Source organism: Triturus cristatus, chromosome 2_2 (genome assembly GCF_964204655.1).
Source record: "Triturus cristatus chromosome 2_2, aTriCri1.1, whole genome shotgun sequence".
Classification (NCBI taxonomy): Eukaryota; Metazoa; Chordata; class Amphibia; order Caudata; family Salamandridae; genus Triturus; species Triturus cristatus.
The window spans coordinates 785,211,243-785,234,176 of NC_140582.1; the positions used below are offsets into that span (position 1 = coordinate 785,211,243).

Below are 22,934 nucleotides of genomic sequence, written 5' to 3' on the forward strand. Positions count from 1 at the left end.
TGCAGCTTCATCTTTTATTCGCCATTTATTTCCCGGCGAATACAGGGCAGTTTTCACCTCCTGCGCTGTTGGAGCCGAACTCTCGCATCAGTTCGCACCCTCCTCAGCGTTTTGTGCAACACGGAGCGACACGCGCTTTGACAGCTAGCTTTGCTATAAGACGTGCGTTTCCGCATTCTTTGCGCTATTGCGCTACCACGTCATCTCCCTAATTGAATGTGGCGCTCTTTCCTTTGAACTTCTGACAGCGTCACCCTCTACTTGTCAGCTGCATTCCTATCTCCTAGGTTACTGCCATACGGGTGACTCAGCGCTCCGCATTGGCTCTCGCTCTTGAGAGCATGAACTACCTGTCCTGTGATTGGTCCGTTTTTTGCTGACACATTCTTACTTTATCCGCCTCCGTCCAACCCCGCGGGACCTCCGGCTGCAGGCTCATTCCAGCCCGGTTCCCCGACGGAGAGGTAGGACGCTTGCTCGCTGGGCTCCACTGCCCCTGTTTCTCTTTTCTTTGTTCGTTCACATTACTATGTAGGTGACTACTCCTCCACCTTCGAGCGATGTTTTTAAAGTATATCTGTTGACTTTGATTTACTATTGTACAGACATGTACAATTTCATTTTGCTCTGACCCATTATCCATGCACAGGTCACGTTTCCAACTCTGCTTCTTTCAATTGACAAACGATGATCTTTGCTTAGTTTAGCTTTCTGTGCAAATACTGCTTTTGTCAGTCTCCCTCGTTTTTAGATGACCTACTCACATATTTCACACTCGCTCATGACATGTAAGCCACTATCCCTTCAGTAGTCTTACATCTTCTTTTCAGAGCGGTGTTCCTTCCTGAGCGGTTGCCAGGTGGAGGTCCTTTTTCCACCCAGTTTATACGGGTGAGTGGAGTTTGCTTTAAGTTTATACTTTCTCACTTGTCTTTACTGAGCAACATTGTCCCACATTCTGACACTGAGTCTCCCCTTTTTTTGTCTAGGTGATGTATGTATCATTGAGGAGTCGTGCACCCTACAAGCAACTTGAGGGCGTCCCCTATATCCTTTGTCACGTTCTTTCTTGCAGTAGCTTACTAGGTCCTGATGAAAGCCGAGCCTAGTTAGGCGCCACGGCTGAAACATGTCGACCATTATCTCATACATTGCTCCACTGATTACATCGGATTAGTGGTGCCTTCACTCCTTTTAATCTAGCATCGGTACGGCGTTGCCTAACAGAGTTCTCCTGGCCGTCCCGTCACTAGTTTTAATACACTCCTTTTTGCACTACTATTTCACTAGCACTGCAACCCCCACTCACATCCCGTTCATATGTGAATTCATTCTACTTCTCAGTGCATAATACCAATAGCATAAAGCTCTCACCTCTCGCTGAGGGTCCTGTTGCCCCTTGGGAGTTTGAGATTTTCTTTGGGATGAAAATCCCATGTGATGGGGTTAGTTACCCAGGGTGATTGTATGACCACGTCTTCGGAGCTTTTGCCCTTCCACCACGTACATTAGGCTTCTTTCCCTCACTATACATACCACCTTTTCTCCTTGCCTTTATAGACCTCAGGATTTTTCTGTGTTATAAGTACTTTGTTGGGGGATCCAATCCTGTGCGGTCTCTAAACCTGCTCCCTCTGACCCTCCGGTATCCAACCGTTTTGTAACTAGAGCACCTGAAAACCTGCCTGCCAACCTGCTGAGAGAGTGATGGAACCTGCCTACACTACTGGAGATACAATCCAAGTAAAACTAGAATGCAATCTGGAGGTAGCGCTCTCTGTATTCAGTGGCATATACTAACACTTTCTCTGCTAGGGAAACCAGCTGGTTTTAAACGGATTACCATACCAAAATGTCTCTCTGTATTACAGAATTTACCTTATGTAGTGCCTGAATGCTTCTGTCAGTGTCTGGAAAGAGAGTTAAGCTCACAACTCTATGGAGAACCGCAAGGACAGCTCTTTATAGAACAGTTTACACTGGAAAGAATTGTTTTGTGAATGCTACCCCTAAAAAATTACTTTGCGGCTTGGGAACGGGGGATAACAGAATAATATATAGAATAATATACTATTCATTTATTATATAACAAAACAGTGGACATCTACGTGTACCATGTAGCGTTGCAATGTGGTATACCTAAAATCTACAAAGCTTTACTCTTCGTGTTTAAGAGGTGGCTAGACACACTGCATATAAGGTTTGGCTGACGAACTATACTGGATGCAGGAAACAATGAAGAAATCATTGAATACAACATCTATACAAACCCTACATTATTATAAGAAAAGGTCCAGAAGATGGTGGTTATGAGTTATTGAGGCCACCGAAACGTGCGTTGGCCGTGTGTTGATCTCCCTGGTCAAGACACATTGATGGAAGACTGACGAGGGGTCTCCTCTGTGTGCGTCTATGAGGATTCCTTGGGGGGCAGAGGGGAGGCGGATTACGTTTGGAGTATGTGTTACTGAGTGATTAGCATGAATGGATGAATGATTGGGGTTTTGTAGTTTTGTTTTACTTTTTAGTTCCAGAGGCTGATAAATTGCTATGAGTAAATATTGCTTAATGTGAATTTAAAAATATAAGAAGTAATTATATTGAGTGTACATACCAGTGAAGTCTGTTTGTAGCATTGTAATGAATGTTTTATAAAATGCTCAAAATCAATGAAATAAAAAGATTTTTTTGAAATAAAAGTGGGTTAGCAATGATTAAAGATTGATTCTTTGTAAACAAATCGGCAAGCGGATTACCGAGTATATATTACACTGGGAAGAATCGCATTGTCAAATGCGAAATTATATTCCTGGTCTTTTCAACTCCAGGCGCTAAACAATTGGGCATATATTCCTCACGAGTAGGCACTGCAATAGCAGATGAGGTAATGGGCGAGGTGACATACCTACACTGGATATTTTGAGGTGCGGTGGGGAGGGGGGCAAAGGCCAGTAACGCCACAAGCAGCAGTACAAGGGTAGAACAATGTGTTAGAAAGAAAATGTCATAAAAGAAACCCCACTGCGGGCAGGTACTTTCTTACGAAAAGCATCAAAACTGAAGGGATTTCCTAGATGGGATGCCACAGCTACATTGAGAAGGGAAGACATGCTGGGGACAGAGGAACTAAAAACTTTCTTCCAACTACAGAAAGAATACAACATAGAACAGTCCCAGAAATTAAAAATTAATACAACTGTGGCATGCCCTCCTCTTCACTTTATAGCGTGCTTGGAGGTGAAGAGCAGCGTGTTAATTGGAGAACTAGCTAGAGTGGAAGTTGCGACAATTTATAAAATTATGGCCAATAATATACTAGATTGTTTGCACAAATTAAGGTCAAATAGGAAACGGATTTAGGTCCCACAGAAGATGTAGATTGGGAAGCAGAGGTAATGCATCCTAGGGAAGTAGCTATGGAAGCTTTCCAATTGAAAATTATTCTGAGGACCTACTACAACATGAGTAAATTACACAAAATAGACCTCAACCTATCTGTTTAAAATGTAAGGCTTAAGAGGGAACTTTCCCGCTCACAGTTCGGGGCTGCAGAGTTCTTCAAGCATACTGGAGTAACATAATAGGTGATTTATCCATAAAAAAGATGGCACAATCTCACAGACAGAAAAACAATAGAGAGAGTGAGGGTAATGAGGATCCCGAACCCCCGGTCTGAATATGAGTATATAACAAAGGAGGGAGAAAGATTGAGTCGAAAGAGATTCAATCGAAAATAAGGGGGAGAGATAAAGAAAGGAATAATGCAGAGCAAAAGAATTTCCTATTTGGAAAAAGACCCATCACTCACCAACCTGGTTGGTGACATGCTTCATCATCTGGGTCCCACCCTGACCGCCGAATGCCGTCAGGGTGTGCTTCGATGCCTGGAATTCCAGCGGAGCAGGTTTTTGTGTATATAAGTAAGTTAAAACGTGAGTGAGGAAAAATAAAAGTGATGTTTAAAAGTGTCAGCGGTGATCTTCCTAATAATTTAATATGAAGTCACTTGGCACAATTAAAAACTGTGAATAGATATCGTAACTGGTATTAATGGCCAGTGATATCAGTGTTGGTATGTGTGTGTGGTCAACATGTTTCAACCTTTCTAGTAATTCTTAGGTTTTCGTCAGGACCAGGAATTTATTTGAGGAACGGGGGGTCTGCACTCGCTAAGGTGCACCCACAGCCTGAATCTCTGTGTACTCCACCTTTATTAGAGAGTAGTTTGTTGTGCCTGCAAGCCGTTCTTGAAGGATGATTCGGATCTGTAAAAGTAAAATCCGAAAAAGAGAAACTTTCTATTGGACTTATTCCTATTAACTCTCCATGCTCACTTATTATGATATGCGATATGAAATGTGAGTCGTTGCATGCAATCTAATGCAGATTATTGAGGGTATTTATTGCATGCCTCAATCCATGTATAGGGCATGCATTGTAGATCTGGCGGAAAAATAATGATTATTAATATTCTCGCGTCACGTGCATTAATTGTGCCTGTCTACTGGCAATACAAGAAAGGCATACGTGATGATTCACACTGCTATCAAACATTTCTAGTGCAGTGCGCGTATATTGGTAGAAGTACAGACAGAGACAAACAGACAAATAAGGAGAGCTCAAGGACTCACGTTAAAAAGGCTAAATATAAAGCCACATGGTTCCCGTGGGGAGCGTGGGCTCTGAACCATTGCTGTGATAGAGAAGGAAAAGAGATTTTCAGCATGATTTGTCTTACCTTGAGCTCGTAAGGCCCTTCTATAGTTGGGATAAGGATACACTTACGTTCTCTCACCGGTACGCCCGTTTACACACCTACTTCGGGGTCCCACAGTTACCGAATGCTGGAGCTGTGGCTGTCACGGTCGGTATTTAAGAGAAAATGCTTCCGCCCTTGTGACTGGGGGTGTGGTTTCATTTTTGCTGGGTCATGGGGATCAAGATAAAATTCAGTATTTCGTGAGGGTGATAAGTGTTCTGCAATAACGAGGTGTTTTTGCAGATATTTTAGCTGAGTCATAGGGCTCAGCATAAAATTCAGTTTTTCGTGTAAATAATAAGGGTTCTGCAGTAAAGAGGTATATTGCAGAGAAATAAGTAACATTGGATTCTGATTGAAACCTTGGTGTGTTATAACAATGAACTGAGAAGAAGAGATAACAGGGATCAGATTCATCCACTGAGTACCGAATTCCATGGTATATTGCCGTTCAGCCCTGTAATGTGGGTTGACAGACGGTACACCCATCGTTGTTCCTTTTCAAAGAGTGTATTCTGACTTTCAACCGATTCAATAACAGTCCAAGTCATGTCATTTGGAGTGTGGTTATTGCTGATAAAATGTTCAGTCAATTTAGAAGTCGCTTTCTTGCATCGGATAGTACTGCGATGCTCTGTTATGCGTTGTTTAACTTTACGAGTGGTCATGCCTACATAACGCAGATTACAGAGTCATGTTATGAGGTAGACTACATTGCAACTGTTACAATTGGTATGGTTTCTTTGTGTCCAGATCTTATTGTTTTCCAGTGTCAGTGTTTTGGTGTGTGTAGTGAGGTGACATACTGAGCAGTTCCCACAGGGATAGTGACCTGTAACTTTGGGTAGTCCCCAAACGTTCAGGACTGTGGCTGCATCAACTGCAGTGATTTTCTTCGGTCGAGTGTTAACCAGCGAGTCCTTTAGACTTCTCGCTCGTTTGTGTGAGAATAAAGGATTCTCCCATTGCAGATTGCCAGTGTTTAGGATTGACCATCTTTTTCTGATGGTGTTCGTCACCTGATTTGACATAGTGTTATAGGTTGTCACACAGGTAAGGGGTGGTTTCTGTATCGGTCTGCTGGTTTCTTCTAACAGGGCATCTTGGGGTTGGTTTCTTGCCCTTTTTTGGCCCTTGTCCAAAATATGCTGAAGGTAGCCTCTTTCTGAGAGCTTTCTGGAGAGAAAAGAGGCCTGTGTTTTGTAGTCTGTCAATTTACTACAGTTCCTTCTTAATCGAAGGAACTGGCCATAGGGTAGATTTTCTTTCAGTGCTCTCGGGTGAAAACTATCATATTGTAGTAAATTGTTTTTTTTTTTTTTTAAATATGTTTATTAGATTTTTTCCATACTCAACACATCAAAATAATTTGCACACAGCATTAGTCAATACATGGGAGGAAAATTGATAAAACCAAGAAAGAAATAAAAGGGAGTCATTAGTTCCGCCCCAGAATTTAGGTTCCCAAAACAATCTCCTTATTTTAAAGGATCCTCCTTCCATCTCCTAACAGGTTCCCATATACGCTTGCCAAGAGCTCTACCCTTTTTCCCCTTTCTATCGTATATCCCTTTTTCCAAATTATATGCTGACAACCATCTGGCCAGCCATTGATGGAATGTTGGAGCTACCTTATCCAACCATACTGATGCAATACAAATTCTAAAGACAGACATAGCCACAAACAAAAAGAAAGGTGAGCCAGACTGCTCTTCTGCCCCTCCTACCCCCAGGAAGATCCATACTGGTGTAAGAACATTTATTCCTAAATTTACATCTAGAAAAGATTCAATAGCCTTAATCAAGAGTTTAAGCTGGGGACACAGCGCAAATATGTGAACAATATCAGCCTCACTACTATCACACCGGGGGCACGTAATTCCCGTGTTCCCCCCCATTTAGCGATCCTATCGGGTGTATGGTAAAGTGAATAAATCGTCTTATAATGCTGGGCCTGTAAGGCTACCGAGCAGAGTATAGTCCGCCCTAATTCAAGAGAATCCTGGAAGCACTCCTGATCAACCTGGAGTTTATCTCCCCATTTCCTTCCATATTTTTCCAAATCGTCACCTTTTAATAAAGATAACTCAGCATAAATTTTCTTTATAGAACAATCTGCTCCAGCCTCAATCATATCCAGAACCCTATTTCTACTAAACCCAGCAGTCCCACCCTTCTTATTCATCAAGAAACTCCGAACTTGCAAATACCTAAAGAAGTTGTTCCCAGTAATACCATACTTCCCTTGGTTTCCAAAAACTCTAAGAAGCCTTGATCTCCCATAAAGTCCCCAAATTTCCGGATCCCCCGCCGTCCCCAATCACTCATAATTCCATCCGCAAATATCTCTACTGGAAGAGATTTATTCCCCTCAATCCTAGTGTAGGTATTGGATCTACCCATCCCGTGTATTTTACTCAGCGCTGCCCAGATTTTAAATCCTGCTGAAAGTGTCTTAAATTTGGTTCGTTTATAGTACCCAGGATCAGTATATTTCAGGAAACAATTCCCAGCATCTTCACCAATAAGTATTGCATAAATGTCAGTTGAACCTGACTTGACCTGGATATCTGAAGTGTCTCCTCCCATAAGCCCTCTCATATATTGTATGGCTGATGCCCAATAATATAACTTTTTCTGATGGTGTTCGTCACCTGATTTGACATAGTGTTATAGGTTGTCACACAGGTGAGGGGTGGTTTCTGTATCGGTCTGCTGGTTTTTTCTAACAGGGCATCTCGGGGTTGGTTTCTCACCCGTTTTTGGCCCTTGTCCAAAATACGCTGAGGGTAGCCTCTTTCTGAGAGCTTTCTGGAGAGAAAAGAGGCCTGTGTTTTGTAGTCTGTCAATTTACTACAGTTCCTTCTTAATCGAAGGAACTGGCCATAGGGTATATTTTCTTTCAGTGCTCTCGGGTGAAAACTATCATATTGTAGTAAATTGTTTTTGGATGTTGGCTTGGTACAAGTTTTTGTTTCAAGTTTGTTATTTTCATTGCGGATTTCCACATCTAAAAATATCATAGTGGTTTTATCAATGCTGTGTGTGAATTTTAGACGGGGGTCACAGGTGTTGAGCCAAATGATGAAATCTTGCAATGTTGTCATTGGGCCCCCTCAGGAGGAGTAGTATGGGGAGGTGGAATGAAAGTAGATTTCCCTCTAAAACCAGTCACATTAGAATTGGTACTGGTGGACGCTGCGTCACCCTCTTCCTTTTCAAAAAGGGCTTCCAGCAGTACCAATTCTAATGTGACTGTACTAAAAGACATCGAGACCAATGAAGAAACCATCCTTGTCAGATTCGACATAGAAAGCCTCTATACTAATATCCCTCAAGAGGCTACATTGGCGGTCTTAGAAAAAGCCCTGGATAACGCCGTTTGGGACCATAATGTCCCAAGAGATTTTGTCCTCAAATGCGCAGAACTCGCCCTAATGAGGAATCATTTTGAATTTGAAGGTCAACTTTACCTTCAAATAGGAGGCACATCTATGGGGAGCATTTTTGCCCCGAGTGTAGCGGGCCTCTATGTTTTTGATTTTGAGGAACAATTTATTCTCTGGACTAACAGACCCTTCTCCAAGTACCTCAAACTCTGGCGAAGGTATATAGATGATGTACTGGCAATCTGGGAAGGCCCAATGACAACATTGCAAGATTTCATCATTTGGCTCAACACCTGTGACCCCCAGCTAAAATTCACACACAGCATTGATAAAACCACTATGATATTTTTTGATGTGGAAATCCGCAATGAAAATAACAAACTTGAAACAAAAATTTATACCAAGCCAACATCCAAAAACAATTTACTACAATATTATAGTTTTCACCCGAGAGCACTGAAAGAAAATCTACCCTATGGCCAGTTCCTTCGATTAAGAAGGAACTGTAGTAAATTGACAGACTACAAAACACAGGCCTCTTTTCTCTCCAGAAAGCTCTCAGAAAGAGGCTACCCTCAGCGTATTTTGGACAAGGGCCAAAAACGGGCGAGAAACCAACCCCGAGATGCCCTGTTAGAAGAAACCAGCAGACCGATACAGAAACCACCCCTCAACTGTGTGACAACCTATAACACTATGTCAAATCAGGTGACGAACACCATCAGAAAAAGATGGTCAATCCTAAACACTGGCAATCTGCAATGGGAGAAGCCTTTATTCTCACACAAACGAGCGAGAAGTCTAAAGGACTCACTGGTTAACACTCGACCGAAGAAAATCACTGCAGTTGATGCAGCCACAGTCCTGAGCGTTTGGGGACTACCCAAAGTTACAGGTCACTATCCCTGTGGGAACTGCTCAGTATGTCACCTCACTACACACACCAAAACACTGACACTGGAAAACAATAAGATCTGGACACAAAGAAACCATACCAATTGTAACAGTTGCAATGTAGTCTACCTCATAACATGACTCTGTAATCTGCGTTATGTAGGCATGACCACTCGTAAAGTTAAACAACGCATAACAGAGCATCGCAGTACTATCCGATGCAAGAAAGCGACTTCTAAATTGACTGAACATTTTATCAGCAATAACCACACTCCAAATGACATGACTTGGACTGTTATTGAATCGGTTGAAAGTCAGAATACACTCTTTGAAAAGGAACAACGATGGGTGTACCGTCTGTCAACCCATATAACAGGGCTGAACGACAATATACCATGGAATTCGGTACTCAGTGGATGAATCTGATCCCGTTATCTCTTCTTCTCAGTTCATGGTTATAACACACACCAAGGTTTCAATCCGAATCCAATGTTACTTATTTCTCTGCAATATACCTCTTTACTGCAGAACCCTTATTATTTACACGAAAAACTGAATTTTATGCTGAGCCCTATGACTCAGCTAAAATATCTGCAAAAACACCTCTTTATTGCAGAACCCTTATCACCCTCACGAAATACTGAATTTTACCTTGATCCCCATGACCCAGCAAACATGAAACCACACCCCTAGTCACAAGGGCGGAAGCATTTTCTCTTAAATACCGACCGTGACAGCCACAGCTCCAGCATTCGTTAACTGTGGGACCCCGAAGTAGGTGTGTAAACGGGCGTACCGGTGAGAGAACGTAAGCGTATCCTTATCCCAACTATAGAAGGGCCTTACGAGATCAAGGTAAGACAAATCATGCTGAAAATCTCTTTTCCTTCTCTATCACAGCAATGGTTCAGAGCCCACGCTCCGCACGGGAACCATGAGGCTTTATATTTAGCCTTTTTAACGTGAGTCCTTGAGCTCTCCTTATTTGTCTGTTTGTCTCTGTCTGTACTTCTACCAATATACGCGCACCGCACTAGAAATGTTTGATAGCAGTGTGAATCATCACGTATGCCTTTCTTGTATTGCCAGTAGACAGGCACAATTAATAATGATTATTTTTTTTCGCCAGATCTACAATGCATGCCCTATACATGGATTGAGGCATGCAATAAATACCCTCAATAATCTGCATTAGATTGCATGCAACGACTCACATTTCATATCGCATATCATAATAAGTGAGCATGGAGAGTTAATAGGAATAAGTCCAATAGAAATCCTTCAAGAACGGCTTGAAGGCACAACAAACTACTCTCTAATAAAGGTGGAGTACACAGAGGTTCAGGGTGTGGGTGCACCTTAGCGAGTGCAGACCCCCTGTTCCTCAAATAAATTCCTGGTCCTGACGAGAACCTAAGAATTACTAGAAAGGTTGAAACATGTTGACCACACACACATACCAACACTGATATCACTGGCCATTAATACCAGTTACGATATCTATTCACAGTTTTTAATTGTGCCAAGTGACTTCATATTAAATTATTAGGAAGATCACCGCTGACACTTTTAAACATCACTTTTATTTTTCCTCACTCACGTTTTCACTCACCCATATACACGAAAACCCGCTCCGCTGGAATTCCAGGCGTCAAAGCACACCCTGACGGCATTCGGCGGTCAGGGTGGAACCCAGATGATGAAGCATGTCACCAACCAGGTTGGTGAGTGATGGGTCTTTTTCCAAATAGGAAATTCTTTTGCTCTGCATTATTCCTTTCTCGATCTCTCCCCCTTCTTTTCGATTGAATCTCTTTCGACTGAATCTTTCTCCCTCCTTTGTTATATACTCACAATCTCACAGACTCCACAATTTGTTACACTAGAGACTCCAAATGATGTCAACCTGCCCATCCTACGGCATCCGGTTTATTACCTGGGGCACATTATAGCAAAAAAGAGATAAGGCCAGAGAATGGGATAGCCCTCAATGTCCCACGAAGCTTTGATCGTATGTGGGCATGGACATGTGTATGAAGGCCAAGAGAGTAATTATAAAATGGGCTCTGCTCGGACGTTCATGAAGGTCTGGGGCTCCTGCAGATCCCACCAAGGCCATGGAGGACTCCCTTTCAGGCTCAATTGCAACATATACTGCATGTTAAGCGAAGGCCTGGTGGGAATTGGGTTGTCAAAAAGCTGAAACCAACGCTCTGAGTCATCTCCTCAGGATGCATGCTTGATGAGCATTTGAAATTTGGTCACTTGTTTGTTGAAAAAATGACTACATTAAAATATATTTATTATAAAACACTGATGCAAAAAAGGCATTACTGGGAATATGGGGTAAAATAAATACTCCGGAATAAAAAACAAATATATATTATGGAATGTTGGTTTGGACACTGCAGGAAGAGACCAATTATGGCGTAGTAATAAACCGCCCATGTGGAATCATTTGTGATAATGTAGACTGGTGTACGTTATGCAAACAAAACCATACACATAGGAGTTGTCCATGCACTGCTTATGATCTCACCTACTACATCACTCATAACATGTTCTATGGCATTATTGATAACATCACTGATGACATCTGAAATGACTTTATTGATGACAAGTTTGCAGAGCGTGAGTTATAGTTACTTCAGTTACTCATAACTGGTGAACTTTAATGCTTTTTTCAGTTTAAAATATTAGGTTAAAACTGACACAACTATAACACATTTTTATAATGTAATGCAAGATGTTATTACCATACCTAACTATAACGTCACTTTAACCTTTGTTTTTTTCAGTAAATATCTATTTTTTTGTGAATATGGAAATATCCATATTATTGATATATAGATCAGATTATTTCAGCAGTTTGAAAATAAAAAATCCCCTACTCAAGAGGCCTCCCTAGTCCTGCCAGAATAATGTTGTGTTGTCTAAAGAACGCTTGGTCTGAGACTATGTGAAAAGCTAAACTTCTTCCGTCCTTACTTTGATGTCTGCAGCACATACATTGACTGCAAGACTTCAGATTACTCTCAAAGCAGTCTCATATTAATGAAGCATTCCCATCAACGTTGTACGCATATAAACATCTATGAATGTTACTACCAGCCACAGTCCAACCATTTTCACCTCCTGCTATGAAGGGGTATTGCTGTACGGATTCACACTAACACAACAAAGAACACTTCAAACTGCAAATCAGTGCAATGGGTTTCTTTACCCAGAAAACAGATAGGAGTCAGTGAGGGAACACTGTTGAGCATCAGGTTCTGTTTTACGAGTTGAACAGACTATTACCTTAAAGGAAGGGGTGGTTATTTGATGGGGGAAACAACACATAAGGGACAGGAAAGACAAACACATGAACTCTAGAATGCTGAATAAAGAAAAAGAAGCTCCCTGAATGTGAGCAGTGGAAGGAATCAAGTCATTCGATCTAAAGAATGTTAAAGAGGCTAGGTTGTAGGGCAGGGTAAAACACAAGAAGAGGAAGGAAAGCCATTGAACAAGAGGCAAGTACACGAGTGACAAGAAAGCCAACCAATAATAAGCAATGGGCAGACTCTAAGAAGCCTACTTTACGTTTTTAGTATGTTCCGCAAGAGGCCTTTCGTAACAGACAGTTACAAGCTTTCTGCAGGTAAGATTTAAAAAAAGCCACACCTATTGGCTTGCTCACTTTAACAATGTCTCTTTGTACTATTGTTTCTCAAAGCACTGTTCTCACCTTTAATTTGACGATCTGACTCTTCTTTCAGTTTTAGTAACTCCAGGTGAAGTTCATTATTTTCCCTGACTAGTCGCGCGTTTTCAGTCTTGTAGGGTTCTATAACAGAATCGACATTCTTATTTTCCTTCTCAGTTTTTCCAGCGCTTAACTTCGCATTTCGAAGACTTTCAGTGGTATGGACCAGATCACTGTAATCAAATACAAGCAGTTGGTTAAGTAGATACCTTTAGCCATTTGTGCACATATACAGTTAATTATATAATCAGAGCTTACTACAGTGTCAATGGGTCACATGGAAGAGTAATGCTTTCTTGGAGCCTTACTGCCATATTGCTTCACATTTATTCTAGGCAATAAGCAATGTGCTAACCTCAGTAATATAAAGAGAGGAGTAGCTATGCTTTCTAACTACAGGGAGTGATAGAGCAGAGGTTTTCCTCTTACTAATTTGTGTGAATTTAGAAAGAAACGATTTGTGACACTACTTTACATAAATGGTGACGAACGAGTGTTAGTTTTCAAGTTCCTGGAAAATGACAAGAAATGTAAACACTGGTTAGATACTGCATCGTAAAAGCATGCAGAATGCTAGAAAGAAACTCATGTTATAATATATTTACTTAATAGATGTGAATCGTTAAAACATTTAATAACATTTATCTTATGGTTCTAATAATGTGATAATGACAAAGAAATTACATGTGCACAAAGTTAACATTTATGTGTTAGAAATAAATAGTATTTCATGTGTAACATGTGCACTGAAAATGACAAAAGAAAAGTAGGTACTACACGAGTTTTAGTTAAATCTGTATTTGGTGAATATTTCCTTTAGCTCTGCCATTAAATATGTATGCTTTAGTAACATATGTGAAGAAGACTTAGATGTTCTAAATGTGTGAGATAGTAATAGTTTCAAGTTTTAGGAGTACCCTATTTATGTACATGAATCAAATATGATTTGATTGAAATGTTTATTAATGCATTAATATGGGATAATAATTCCTAGTGCTATGTAATGCAAGATTTATATTTTAGTATCATGAATAAGCCATGTTTCATGTAGGCCTCAAATCTTGCTTCTTTTCTTTTCCAAAGGTGAACATATTAACTGAATTGTTTGAAGTATATGGAAACCTTTAGCAAAGTTGCCACTTGCGTTCTATCAATTGTTTCCTTTGACATTTACAGGACATTTTGTCGGTGCTTGCAACCAAACTAATACATGCTAGAACAGATGCTTGAGACCTAACAGACAGAAATATGGGAGCATGAATTTGCTTACTTTCTAAGTATCACATTGTTCGTATGACTGAACATACAAGGATTCTAAAGAAATTACGTGATTTGGATTACTTAATTCTTCTGGATTTGGATACTTTTTACCTACTACATCATCTGATCCTATTGAAGACGACCAATGGGACAGAGTGTTCTGACACATTTGGTGATACCAAGGGGTGTCACCCCGCAATTAATGAAGTATAATTGCGCCGATTTCGGTGCTGAACAAAAGAAGCTTCTTTGCGTTTGAGATACTAGCTTGGCGTACCCATTTTGCAGCTTATGACTGACAAAGACAGCTTAAACTGTGGCATAATACTGCGATTGGTGGCTGGCTGGTACGCTAGCGTAGTGGAACTTTTCGGCTGAAAGGTTTGCATCATGCAGCTGTGATTTGATGATACATTGACGGATTGAGACAAATTACTGTTTTATCGCACTGGAACTGGTCATTTGGAACGCACTGAACTTTCCAAAAGGTTTGTATGAGGCTCAACTGGTTTCCTATCGATCTATATGCTATAGACATCCATGATCTCCTTCAGATGTGGAAGATTCATTTCATGGTCATTGTTGGATCTCACAGTTTTGGTTTTACTTATTAACCCTAGCATTAGTTAAGACTTTTGGATTGAAATTTGTGTCATTTCATGTTATTTAACCTTAAATCTGAAATACTTAAACTTTGATATTTAATCTAAATTCTGCTGATTCATTATTTCCTTGCGGTAAATCACTTGAATAATATTTCTTTCTCATTGACAAAATTTGGTTTCTTAATGTTATAAGAATAAACTTTGAAAGTAGCAATTATCTGATTCAAGGTCCTCATTTTATAAATGCTTATTCTCCGAGTATTCCAGTCCCTTTCAGCACAGAACAAGATCTATCGGAGGGCCAAGGAAGTTTGACAGGTAGCAAGAGGTTAAATGAAATAAGAATAAAATAGTTAAGATTTTAAAATCTTAGGCCCAATATGCCAACGCTACAACAGGAGCAACTAAGGGCTACTTCTGCCTTCAACGCTAACACAATATTCTCAAGTACTGACAGAAGGGGCACTTTCCGTCTTTTACAAGGTTAAAATATAGGAATCTTGATGCAAGGACTAGCAGACAGTCACAGATACAATGACCACTGGCCCCCTACATGCATGATGTCTGCCACTGAACAGCTGCCAAAATAAAAGCTTAGGTGGGCACCAGCAACATCCAAGTACAAATATGAAATAAGCCCAGCAATGGTTAATAATCAGAAACATTCTGCTTTCAAGCCACACGTATCACCAGCCTCCACCTCGGCCGTATGCAGACGGGTTCAGCCACTTTGTCTGCAGTCAAAGGATTTACCAATAGGGATAGAGCACCCATTTCTTTAAAGTAACCCCTTTACTAGCCATGGTTACATAGTACATACCATATCAAGCTCAAGACATATACACACCAGCACATCGAATGAAATATACAAATGTTTAAATATTTACATTTATAATATATATAAAATAGTATGTATGTATTTAACCTCATTTGTAAATTAGATTTTTAAAAAGGTGATTCCAAAGGAAATGGCTTTCCTACCTTTTTATATGATATTTAATTGAGGTTACTTACATGAGCTACAATTTACCATTCTCAACAGGATTAGGGTTCAGGTCCCTTTTAACACTTATTTTTAATTAAATTATTGATCTATTTTATCCAAAACATTTTACTTTATTAGTTTGGGATATTTTAATACAATATTCTTTATTTCAAATAAATGTGATGATTTCATGATTTAAGATTAAGACTAGATATAGGAATTGGGATTTTATTTAGTTAAAATAACCGTATAATTGAAGTGGTGCACTGACATTTCTCATGGGTGTGAACTTTCAACTAGTGCAAAAGCAATACTGTTCTGTAATATTTCATAATTACACACCATGTTATACAGGAGATATAACCTTTTCCCTTAAACTGGAGATCATCAATTTGAGTGGGTTTAGAATGGTCATGTCGTCTCAGTGTATGCTGACCACGCACTCGTCTACTTGAGACCACCCAGTGATTCAGCACATTGCTAATTGAAGAATTTGAACCGTTTTAACGTGTCAAGTTGAAAACTAACTGGAAAAAAACAACTCCTTTTCTGTTTGGTGGGCCAGGATCTCTAACAGCAATTTGAATGATTTGGAGAGAGTACAGATTTTAATATGTAGAAATACAAATAGCAGACAAGGTGGGTTACTTGATCTGTGAAAATATTAAAAGTAACACAGAAGGGCTTAAGAAATACACAAAAGTTCGGATCATTCTTTAGCTGTCTTTAACAGGCCATTGTGCCCTGATGCAAATGGTGAAGTTGGCCAGATGCACATACACTTTCCAAGCAGACAATTGCGTCCTCTCCAAAGAAATATTCAGGAACTGTAACCACAACGAGAAAACCCCTTACAAGAGAGGATACATGGGGGCCGATTCCGATCTGGGTCGGAAAGCACTCCGACCGAGCCGAATCCGGAGTCCTGAAGTCCGACCGAGCGAGTACGATGCGGCCGTATGCTGTCGGACTCGGTTCGGTCGGACTCCCATAGAAGTCACTGGAGTCGGTCGTACGACGCGTACATGGGCTCCCATTGACTGAATGGGTACGTCGCGGACAAGTGCACCCCTACAGTGAGTACATGTTGGTGCCATCCGCACCGTACATGCCTGTGTTGGGGAGACCCATGGGTCTCCCCCTGTATCTGAGTCGTTGGGCTGCGGGTGACAGGGGGTCCAACGCGGACCCCCAAAGGCAACCACCCGGACGATTTGCGAGCCGGACACTCCGGCTCGCACAGGTTGTCAGACGCGTGCATCGTACTGGCTCGGTCGTGAATCGCATCCATTGCACACCACGTTTAGCTTCCGACCGAGACGTATGGAGCGGTTCGGACCCAGAAAAGAGTCGGTCGGTTAATTTCATGTAGCTCACATCGTACTTGCTCGCTCGTACAGCTGTACGAGTCGGGCGGAAAACACGTGTACGGCGCGTAGTTTTTCCAGCCGGATCGCGTTCGGTGCCCTTCCGATTCGGATCGGAATCGGCCCCAGTGTGGAGATTCAATGAAACGTTTTATTATGGCCGGGTTGGCAATCTCTCATGATCAGCCGTACATGGTCTGACCAATGGAAAAATCTGGAGATTGGTGCCAGTTAAGTACAAGATAATAGGTAGGTGGTTAGATGGAGGCAACCTGAAATGGGCACTTTATACATAAATTGCAAAACCCTGTTTTTCCAAGAAGCAACTGCAATCACTGAAGGAATGTGGGTGATTTATCTCCCCTAGATGACTTACGAGCACATAAACTGACGCTTAGAGTAACACTGTAGGAAAAATGGGAGCAAGATTGCTAGGAACAGTTCACAGAAGCTAACTGGGTATGTCCTTACACAAATGTCTTAGGTAATGTGCTTAATAAATTACGGCAATTTATTATCTTTTTCACAAAATACTTGTCACCAGCTTCAAAAAATGTATTTGAACAGGCAACAAACTGCATCAAGTGTGGTGTGGAAGAAGTCACCGTCATACACTTCCTTTGAGCATGTACAGAGATAAGGAGATAATGGTAGGAGGTAGTGCTCAGGCTCATTGTTGTAGTCAGGCAGATGGAACCATTGGGATGCGTATTTGATCTCATTCTAATACCAAGGTATAGTGAGATGAAGCAGGAAGTTGCACCTGTGGATTGCCTACTAACCAAAATGTGTAAAGTAATGTACTGGCCTCAACCACTGAAACCTGAAATAGATAACTGGCTTACAACATCCAAGAGAAGTCACTTTAAAAAAGAAACCCATGTGCTGGAAACCAACAATGAAATGCAAGGAACATTTAGTTGATAGATGTGAAATATTTCATAAAAATATGTGTGGACCCTTGCTGCAGGGTCATCCCAGAATTTTCCCTTTCTTTGCTACGCCAGTTTTTGTTGGCTTTTATGACTTTGTGGACTTTACTCCTGCTAATCAGTGGTAAAGTGCATGTGCTCATCCTTGAAAACATGGAAATATTGGCCTACACCTGATTGGAATATTAAATGTACTTGTAAGTCCCTAGTACATAGTACTACATGTACCAAGGGCCTGTAAATTAAAGGCTGCTAGTGGGCTGCATCACTCATTAGGCAACCCACTAAAGCAGTCTTGTAAAACACGTCTCAGGCCTGCCACTGCAGCCTGAAGTCCATTTCAACCTGTCAAAATAAACCTTTTGCCAGGCCTAAACCTTCCTTTTCAATACGTATACGTCACCCCTAAGCTGGCCATAAATGTCAATAGGGCAAGGTGAATGGTGATCAAAAAGCAGGCAAATGGGTTTACATGCCCTGACAGTGAAAACATTTTTTAAAGTTGTTTTTCACTATTGAAAGGCTATCCATTCATATTCACAGACTAACACTGGGTTACCTTATTACACTTAATAAGCGATAACTTCAGTTTGGGGCCAGATAGAGAAATGCTTCTTCCACTCATTTGAATGGTAATTTAAAATCATCTTTAATGGTAAAATGTGATTTTAAATTGCTATTCTGAAAATGAAACTTTTAGTAAGTTGGCATATTTTCTGCCTAAGTCCTTCTGTAAGTCTCCAGGGTCACATGACTGAATGGCTTCCTGTGGTGAGTTGTGTATTCCTTCAAGACATAGGGACAACAGGGCATAGTGTGGGGGGGTAGGATGGTCCTTTCCTAAGCAGGATGTCCTGGGGAATGTAGTCAGCCCTTTCTGAGCATCAATGGGTAGCCTCAGGACAATGCCTACCCCCTTCCTGACTTCCAAGGGCTGCCTGCCCGGCCACTGACAAATGCAGCTCACATCTAGGCCAGCCAAACCCAGGAAAGGGGAAAGGTTAGACAAGGGGGCATCCTCCACCCACAGGCTGGCATTTGGTATAAAAATAGCACCTTCAGAACCTCTTATCAGAACAGTTTTGGACCTGTGAAAGATTCAGGACTGCCCTGCTGTCTGAATAAGGAAGCCTAGACCCGCTTGCCTTGAACCCAGGATCCACTGAAGTTACTTTAAGAGTCAGTGAGCTACAAGGATACAAGAAGCTTTCAGAGGCCCAGCTGACCAGTAACAATTGGACCTTCCTGAGGCATGCAGCTGGCCCTTGCTGGAATGAGCACAGATTCCCCAACAGGTGCCTCCCAGGTCCCGGGCTGACAGAGTGTACTTCTCCTGAACTTCAGGTGAAATCCAGAGGTTTTGTGGTCCTTTTTAGGTCTTGCTGAGCCAGCGCATGCGCTACTCTGCGAGACATTTAGTATCAGGGTTTTCAAAGTGCTGCCTGGTGACCTAGCGATTGCGTGCACGCACGTGTGCACGCGCGCAGCCGCCATCTGCCTTTCCCCGCATCGCTCCCCATTACTTTCACTTTCACGGCCGCATCACTTTCGAGTGGGTCGCGGTCGCGGCTGCGTCACTTTCGAGTGGAAACAGCTATCATGTGCACAAGTGCGACGAACTTCAGCATTAAACGCCGGTATGCAGCCCAAGATTTATTTAATCGACTTTGAAGATACTAAACCGAAGCATGACAGATGACCAGTCTGCCATGTTACACGTGTGATAGGCAATGATGCTTTAGTATTACAGAGGATGGGCGTCTGCCATGTTACACGTGTGATAGGCGATGATACATTAGTACTACAAAGGTTGGGCGTCTGCCATGTTCCAGGCAGAGTCTGCTGTCGGCCCTACTCTAAGTGAGATCCTGAGGCATCAAACGTGTCAACAGCTGTCACAGAGATGATCACTACTGCTACTTGTGATGCCATGTGCAAGACAACTGTGCATCACCATCAATGTCCTGACTAAAACATGTCAACAGCTTCCCAGGGGAGGGGTCATCGTGACTGCAGGCTCCACAGCCCACCCATTCAGGGCCAGCTGTTTCACATCACACAACATGTGCAGTGTTCTAACGTACCTACACAATAGTGAAAACCACATCTGTTGCCTACACCAGTCACATGGTGCACTACATCCAAACACGCTGATGCCAGACATGCTATCTAACTGTACTGGCTTTAGCCAGGCTGTCCAGTGGCAAACACTAGAGTGTGACACAACCGCCAATTATCATCTCACAAACAGGATGAGGGCAGGCACAACTGCAGCGACTATATGTAAGTGCAATGCACAGCGTAGAGTTACCAGAGGACCATGCACAGGTGCATCTATGGCTGAAGATGCACATGGCACAGGTGTGTGGATCCACTGACACCTCGTCTCATAGGTGTAGATGTGACCTCCTTGTGCTCCACCTGTGTGTGTTACCCGCTGACATGTAGCACACAATGCTTATACCTGGTACATCTGGCCACACATGATGGTGTTTGCACTGAGTTGTGTCTGAAACCGGGCACTTCTTGTTTCCTTCCCCTGTTGCACCATGTGACATAGTCTAGGGTGGTGCAGGGCCATCCTGTCATTCAAGACAAACCCTGAGAGTGGTCCTCGCATTCGCACCCCACAGAGCCTCTTCCTGTTCATGCAGGATCTCTTGTGTCATGGCCATGGCTTCTGCCGTATACTGGCGGGCTGCAACCCCTGAGCCTCAGAGGCGTCTGACCCCGGTGTTCCGATCCCACCTGTCAGCGATCACCCCTTCTCTGCCTGCCCCTCGGTGCTGGAAGAGTTCCAAAGTCCCTGCTCTGGGTGGTACCCTACCTTAAGAATGGGTCTTGGCTTCCAGCGGGGGCTGACAATGCTAGCTAAATGAGGGTCCTCTGGGACTGTTGCAACCTCTTTGATGTCTGGAGTGCACACATGCAAATACACACATACACACACACACACACACATGCACACACACGCCCACATGCACACACACACACTCACACTCACAAACACAAAAACACACGCACACACACACGCCTACATGCACACACACACGCATACAAACACACACACAAAGACACACACATACAAACACACACACACACAGACACAAAGACGCACACACAGAGTCAGTGTCCTCATGTTACTGTGAAGGCTGTTCTACTATAGCTCAATCTTCTTCTGGTCTTTTCTGTGATTTTCCCCCAGTAGAATGAACATTTCTTGAGTACATCAGGGTGTTGGGTGAATTTGTAGTGTTTATCAGCACAACGGAAGATGGTTCAATCCAGGGCAAAACTAGTCCCAGACCTAGTGGCAGTATATGAGCGGTTTTAAACTGCCAATTCGACTTGGAAAAATAAGCCCTTGCTGTCCCACAACTCCTTTTTAAAGATTAAAGCAATTGCCCAGTTTTCATTAGGAATGTATGTGGTGTGTAATACAGACGTTTTCATAATTGTGGCAGAGGGATAACTGAGGCACCTGGACAAAAATGGTTGCCCAGGTTCATACAGCTTTCAGGTTTGACTTTATGAATGTAGTTTGCAATTTACACTATGGGCTTTGACGTGAGAAGTGGTATTGGGGGTTTTGCGATGAGCTGCCAGCGTCCTGTCTCAGGAATGAATTTTAGCTTCTGCACAATGTCACTTCTGTGGCATCCTGTGTTTTCTTTGGTGCTTTTTTAGAGAAAAAATCCAGTCCTTACCGAAATCATTTGACTCAGGCAGTGCGTTCTGGACCAAGGCATAACAGGTTTCTTATTTTTGCACACCCCATTGTTACTGTGTTTTGCATAGGTTGCTTCTTCATGCCTGTTTATAACAAGCATTTGCATAGCCAACAGGTCTCGCTTTTGGGACCTTATAAGTATTTAGTTATGCAGCACAATATCCTTGGTGCAACAACATCAACTGTTGCATGGCTAAACACATTTATTGTCCCAAAGGCGAGAACTATTGGCTATGCCAATGCTTGCTTGAGGTTGTCTGCAACACACAGCAACACGAAACTTCAGCGATGACTTGCTATTCGCGATACTGATGACGATACGTGTCAATCAATCAATCAATCAAACAGTTGTAGACCGCACTACTCACCCGCGAGGGTCTCAAGGCGCTGGGGGGGGGGGGATGCTGCTACTGCTCGAACAGCCAGGTCTTGAGAAGTCTCCTGAAGGTCAGCAGGTCCTCGGTCTGCCACAGGTGGATGGGGAGGGTGTTCCATGTCTTGGCGGCGAGGTGTGAGAATGATCTGCCACCAGCGGTCGTTCGGTGGATGTGTGGAACGGTGGCAAGGGCGAGATCAGCGGAGCGAAGCTGGCTGTTCGGGGTGTAGAAGGTGAGTCGTTTGTTGAGGTATGTTGGTCCGGCGTTGTGGAGTGCTTTGTGAGCGTGGATAAGGAGCTTGAAGGTGATCCTCTTGTTGACGGGGAGCCATTGCAGGTCTCTCAGGTGGGCAGTGATGTAGCTGTGGCGGGGGATGTCGAGGATGAGGCATGCGGAGGCGTTCTGTATGCGTTGGAGTATTTTCTGGAGTTTGCCTGTGGTTACCGCGTAGAGGGCGTTGCCGTAGTCCAGCCTGCTGCTGGCGAAGGCTTGGGTGACAGTCCTTCTGGTACCTGTGGGGATCCATCTGTAGATCTTGCGAAGCATGCGCAGGGTGTTGAAACAGGAGGAGGAGACGGCGTTGACTTGCTGGGTCATTGATAGTGATGAGTCCAGGATGAACCCCCAGGTTGCATGTGTGGTCGGTGGGTGTCGGTGCAGCTCCCAGCGCGGCCGGCCACCAGGAGTAGTCCCAGGCGGAGGGGGTGGAGCCAAGGATGAGGACCTCCGTCTTGTTAGAGTTCAGTTTCAGGCGACTGTTCTTCATCTGTTCGCGACGGCCTTCATTCCTTCGTGGAGGTTGGTTTTGGCGTTGGCGGGGTCCTTGGTGAGGGAGAGGATCAGCTGGGTATCGTCGGTGTATGAGATGATGTTGAGGTCATATGATCA

At 42.7% G+C, this 22,934-nt stretch overlaps 1 protein-coding gene across 2 annotated transcripts in view; it reads right to left on the minus strand.

The window, feature by feature from the left end:
• CEP135 (centrosomal protein 135) overlaps positions 1–22,934 on the minus strand; it is a 479,333-nt gene that overhangs the window by 364,733 nt on the left and 91,666 nt on the right. For both annotated transcript variants that reach the window (XM_085642056.1, XM_085642055.1), the window contains exon 3: positions 12,773–12,963. In XM_085642056.1, coding sequence (XP_085498182.1) covers positions 12,773–12,963 — 191 coding nt within the window. The remainder of the gene's footprint in view (positions 1–12,772; positions 12,964–22,934) is intronic.